The 5,894-nt window shown below is 35.9% G+C and overlaps 1 protein-coding gene across 1 annotated transcript; it reads left to right on the top strand.

Annotated features, from left to right (window-relative positions):
• The first annotated feature begins 1,981 nt into the window (after positions 1–1,981).
• On the top strand, positions 1,982–5,569 carry LOC139885665 (FRIGIDA-like protein 4a). Its single transcript, XM_071869451.1, has 3 exons — positions 1,982–3,035; positions 4,318–4,493; positions 4,813–5,569. Exons 1-3 carry the CDS (start codon positions 2,144–2,146, stop codon positions 5,338–5,340), a joined length of 1,596 nt encoding a protein of 531 aa, XP_071725552.1. The 5' UTR covers positions 1,982–2,143; the 3' UTR covers positions 5,341–5,569.
• Positions 5,570–5,894: the final 325 nt, after the last annotated feature.

Below are 5,894 nucleotides of genomic sequence, written 5' to 3'. Positions count from 1 at the left end.
TGTGATTCAATATTGCAGGAAAGGACGTAGACGTAACAGGGGTGATAAACACTAGGTTTGATTTGCAAACAATACCCACGAACGTTACCCATAACCTCCATAGCTATAACCCATAGTTTCCTTAACTTTATCCCGCTTGAAAACCATTTTTGAAATCGTTTGGACATAACTTCGTCGTAGTATTTTATGTATAATACTATTAATAATAATATTAATCTTAATAATAATAATAATAATAATAATAATAATAATAATAATAATAATAATAATAATAATAATAATAATAATAATAATAATAATAATATATATATATAGATACGAGAGATAGAGAGATAGAAGAATAAAATGAATCAGAAATCAGAAAAACGTCGAACTTTATAGCATTTGGCCTGTTCCCCATAGCCATGCGATCGCATGGCTGGGAAGGCATAAACCCATGCGATCGCATGGGCTCAGTGTCAAGCTCACATCTGTTTTTGTTTCGTAGTTCGCCGACATCAAATAGTGTTTAGTGTAGCAAATAGCGTTACTGTAATAAATAGCGTCTTACTGTAGCAATAGTGTTTCACTGTAGCAAATAGTGTTTACTGTAGCACTGTAGCAAAGTCGTTTTTACTGTAGAAAATAGTGTTTACTGTAGCAATGTCGTTTTTACTGTAGCAAATAGTGTTTTACTGTAGCAAAGTCGTTTTTTACTTGTATATCTTATAATATATATATACATACATATAATTGTTCGCGAATCGTTAAGAACAATCGAAGAATAATTGATTACATGAATATAGTTCCAAAACTTGAGACTCAACATTACAGACTTTGATTATCGTGTCAAAAACATTAAATCATTTAAAGATAAAGTTTAAATTTGGTCAGAAATTTTCGGGTCGTCACAATCGGTCAACATTATGTGTGTTTGTTTTGACGTATAGATGATAAATGATATTAGACCTTTTAACAATCGGTGTTAAATTATTCAGTGCTAAATTACTCTTTTAACCATTTAACACATAAGTTTCCTTTGTATCCTTCTTAATCACTTGGAAAATATTTATGAAATAATTATATTCGTCTATTTATTTATTTAAAATGTTAATACTTAAAAAATTGATCAAAAGACATTTCGTCTAGCGGTATCGTGGTGACCCTTTCAACTTTGAGGGATGTGGGTTTGAGTTTATATATTCATCGAATAATCGTTTAAAGTGTGAGTTTATATGTAAAAAACATTTTAATACAGTGTTTTTACACATTAATATATATCAATCAGAATAATTATCAAACAATTTATTATCGCTAATAGTTCAATTAATCAACCCTTGAAATGTTCGACTTTTAAATTATTAAGTTGTACCTTGTGTTGTAGCTCATATGGTAGTGATATGTCTCTCTTAGCGAAAGGTCAGGAGTTCGACTCCCGTGGGGTGCATCATTGTACACAAGGTTGCCCCTTTACCCTTGAATTCCACCCAAGGATCTTTCGTCACATCGCGTTACGGGGACAGTGGTCGAGGGAGGTTTTACCGCCCATGCCCTCAGATTAGGCCGAATTTCTTTCCGGGCAGCAGTTGAATGAGTTATACAACTGTAGAAAATGAACGCGTGAGTGTTTAAGTCATCTGTTTGGCTGCACCGTAATGCATTTAAAAAAAGATTATTAAGTAATTAATTATTTTGTGTTATCAAATTACTCCGTAACAATTAACTCAAGTAAGATTGTCAAGATTGTCACTAAACCTTTAGAAAATTTAATTTAAATAAAAAACAAACATAACCCTAGTGTATAAGTAGCGTAAAGATGATGATCATGTGCAACTTTAAAAGCAGAAGACATCACGCGGTGACTACAATAATTGAATCACACAACAACTGTTTCACCACGTACGGTTGTTGGTTTACGACCGTAGTCTCTTTATCCTACGCACCCCAGCGCACATTATAATCCATCTATATATTAAGACGCACTGTATATCTAGCTATATTAGCTTTGCTGGTCCCATTATCTCAGCTGCCACGTCTTCATCCCTCAAATTTGCTTTAATCGCCCCCATCATCCAACCAGTTCCATCCCTCTTTCTAAAATATCTAGGGTTTCATTTCATGTTTTCATGCCCTAATTAATCTAATTGTATCAAAAAACGCGAGAATGGGCTCGATTTCCGTAGCCGATCCCGGCGAGTCAACTCAGGTTCCGAGTTTCGATGAATTTCAAAAGCAGACGTCACTCATGACTAGCTGCACTCTTCTCTGGAAAGAACTCTCCGATCACTTCACATCTCTCGAACAAACTCTTATGAAAAAATCAGATGCAATTAAACACAAAATCGAAACCCTAGATACCGAAACAAAAGCCTCACTTGTTTCTCTCGAACAACGCGAAACCACAATTGATAACTCGGTCGCAATCGCTCTTCAAAAAATCGAAGACGCCGTCAAAGCCGCCACCGCCGCCGTTGCCGGAACTAGTAATTCCGATGACGCCGTTCCCGAAGTTGACGATTCTGAAGGTTTGTTGTTAAAATTGAAGTCGTACTGTTTGAAAATGGATTCGTTAGGGTTTTGGGGGTTTGTGAGTAGTAAAAAGAAGGAAATGGAATTGATGAAAAGTGAAATACCGTTGGCGTTAAGTGAGTGTGTGGATCCGGCTAGGTTTGTATTTGAAGCTATATCTGAAATATTTCCGGTGGATAAAAGGAAAGTGAGTTTGAATGATATGAGTTGGGCTTGTGTATTGATATTGGAGAGTTTGATTCCGGTGATGGTGGATCCAATATTGGGGAAAACTAGGGTTTTGGTTACACCTAGTGTGAAGAAGAGTGCTATTGAGATTGCTGAAAAATGGAAGAAGAATTTAGAGGATGTTAACAACAATAAGAAGGCACCTGATGATGTTCATACTTTTTTCCAGCATTTGATTACTTTTGGAATTGTGGAAAAAGATGATGTTGATTTGTACAGGAAGCTTGTTATTGGTTCAGCTTGGCGTAAACAGATGCCGAAACTTGCTCTTTCTCTTGGCCTTGCGGATCAAATGCCTGGTATAATTACATTTATATACATATACATATAAATACACGTAAGCTTATACAGGGAAGAGTTCAAATTAGAACTCAGATATTGGTAAGTAAGAGCTAATTAAATATCACAATATATATTAGGTCAACAATTCAAAAACTTTGACAATTGTTCATGTATATCATTAGTGTTTGATAGTGTTTTGCAACATTATGCCAGGGTTGTAAAAGTCGAGATTAAACCCCATTAATCGGGATTTGGGGCTATTCAGACTTGAGTAGCCTTGATCCGAGTTAAAAGTCCAAATCTTTATAACTTGGTCAAACTTGAATTATCTGAACAATTTATTAACTGAACATTAATTAATGTTTCTAGACAATTACAGTATATTTATGTTATGTGTATTTTTACGGGTCGGTTCTATTATAATTACACATGTAGTTTTGAAATCATGTCTATTATTTAATGGTAATCAAAGTTCAATCTGATTAGTCCTTGACTTGGCCTATTGGTTCCCAGCTTGGCCGATTAGTCTCTGCAAGGATTTGGCCAGTTAGTCCTTGGCTAGCGACTGTTACGACCATGCATTTTGCAGTGAAAAATTCAAGAAGTTAACACGTACTGTATAAAAGATTTATCAACATATGCACGACCATAAAATATTTGACGTTTTCGATATTGACTTGAATGTTACTATGAGTAGCTTTTAGGACATTAATAAATTCCAATAAAATTTAAATATGTTATTTAATCTTGAGACTATGCAATATGCATTATATATATTATGAATTTTATGTTGAATGAAAGTTTGAAAATTATATTTGGTAGTTTTTGCTGTTGCCTGTTGTTTAAATGCTCAATATACGATTTTTATTGACTCGAGATCATTTGTGTACTACTCCGTATTTGTGAAGAATTGATTTATAAATTCAGGGAAATAGTTTCATCAAATTGTAATATCTGATTATCTGTCACTCATTTTTCCTTAGTCGGATGGAAAGAAATATCTTACTCGGATTCATAATAGCACACCGTACGATGGAAATCAACATTATGTATTGTGACCTTCAAATATGATATCTGATAGCTCGGTGTTATTAGTATCGGTTTTGTGTGAGAGTCTACGATGTCAGTTTGTTGAGGGTTAACAGTTAATTTCTTTTATTTTTCACGAGTTATTATTTTTCCTCTATCATTTGTTTTGTACCTGCAAAACCTATTGCTTAGCTTTTCTTAACATTATCCAATAGAGCTGATCTAAAAGCCCAAAATTTACTCCCAATGTTCATTGCTGTTTTGATACAGATATGATTGAAGAACTAATTAGCAGGGGACAACAGGTTGATGCTGTCCATTTTACATACGAAGTTGGCCTTGTTCAAAGGTTCCCCCCTGTTTCTCTACTAAAAGCTTTTCTCAAGGATGCTAAAAAGGCCGCAACATCTATTCTTGAAGATCCTAATAATTCCAGCCGTGCGGTGGTATATATTCTTCTATCTATTATCGTACCTAATTTTGACCAAATCTTGATTTTTCTGCATCTTTAGCAGCATCCTAGTTTATAATTTTGTTGCATTGGTGCTGTTACAGAGTAATTGTAATTCTTTATTACTCTACATTTCCTTGATATCTCTTGAACTTTTAATTATCGATTCGTGTACCGCTACAATGCTAATCTCGTGCATGTTTTTGTTTGAGTTGCTTAGAATACTCCATGCAATGCTAGTTGTTATAATTTTGACTATGCAATCTGTCTAAAATGTTTCTTTTTTTGTGCTTTGTTATGTTTTACCTCTACAGCATTTAGCTGCACGCAAAGAGCAATCCGCACTTAAAGCCGTTATCAAGTGCATTGAAGAGTACAAGCTCGAAGCTGAGTTTCCCCCCGAGAACTTGAAAAAGAGGCTGGAACAGCTGGAGAAGGTTAAGGTTGAGAAAAAGAGGCCGGCTGCAGTTGGTCCTGCAAACAAAAGAACCCGAGCCAGCAATGTTGGACCCATGCCACCCGCAAAGGCAGGTCGTATCACAAATGCTTATGTTTCCTCATTTCCAGCACCACCCACATTTACAGCACCACCAACGTTTGTGAGGTCTCCGTTACACAACCAATACCCTGGTGGGGTCCCGTCATACTCGGTCCCACCACCAATGTACGGCGGCCATGGAAACAGGAGTCCACCAACAAACCCTTATGCTGCATACTCACCTGAAGCTGCACCTCTATCGCCTCCGCTATCGTATCCACCGACTCCACCGATGAACTACCCTGCTTATGGAGGGTATGGAAATGGTATGGCACACGCTTACCCGCAAGCTTACTATCGGTAGACTTTACGTTGATGATGACGGATGACTGCTAATCTTTAAAAATGCATCTTCCTTTTTATTTTACTTATATGGTTTGTAATCACTAACCTTTAATTGGTAGCTGATGTGTGTGTTAATTAATTCTGACGTAAACCTTTTTATTGTATTCCTAATGTTGATTAGTATTAGTATCTAATGTCTTGTTTAGATGTAGCTTTTGTTCATCATGCATTCATTCAGTTTTCTTGTGTGATCTTGGAATATAGACATTGCTAGTGCTATTTTTGTCATAAAAAAGAAAAGGAAAATAGGAAGTGGTTCAACTGAGTGGGTGGGTTGAGTGTGAGGCAGTTGTCATGTGCAGTATCACACATGGTTGCATTCCTTTTCTGAAGGAATCAAAGGCGACATTGATAAAATCAAGTGTCAGAGAACCCATCTTCTACCCTCTTTTGCTTTTTCTTTTTCCCTACACTGCATTCTTGGACCCCTTTAAAAGCCAATTTTTACCCATGTGGTCCTTCTCAAATCTAAAAAATCCAAGCCCTAGCATTTATTAGTCCGTAATACCTACA

This window comes from Rutidosis leptorrhynchoides, chromosome 1, assembly GCF_046630445.1.
Source record: "Rutidosis leptorrhynchoides isolate AG116_Rl617_1_P2 chromosome 1, CSIRO_AGI_Rlap_v1, whole genome shotgun sequence".
NCBI lineage: Eukaryota > Viridiplantae > Streptophyta > Magnoliopsida > Asterales > Asteraceae > Rutidosis > Rutidosis leptorrhynchoides.
This window is presented reverse-complemented; position numbering and strand designations above follow the sequence as displayed.

Excerpts from the sequence above, each read along its gene's own strand:
- LOC139885665 (XM_071869451.1), top strand. The coding sequence starts at position 2,144 with ATGGGCTCGATTTCCGTAGCCGATCCCGGCGAGTCAACTCAGGTTCCG. Across the intron at positions 3,036-4,317 it reads CCTTGCGGATCAAATGCCTG|ATATGATTGAAGAACTAATT; the intron begins GTATAATTACAT and ends GTTTTGATACAG. Across the intron at positions 4,494-4,812 it reads ATAATTCCAGCCGTGCGGTG|CATTTAGCTGCACGCAAAGA; the intron begins GTATATATTCTT and ends TTACCTCTACAG.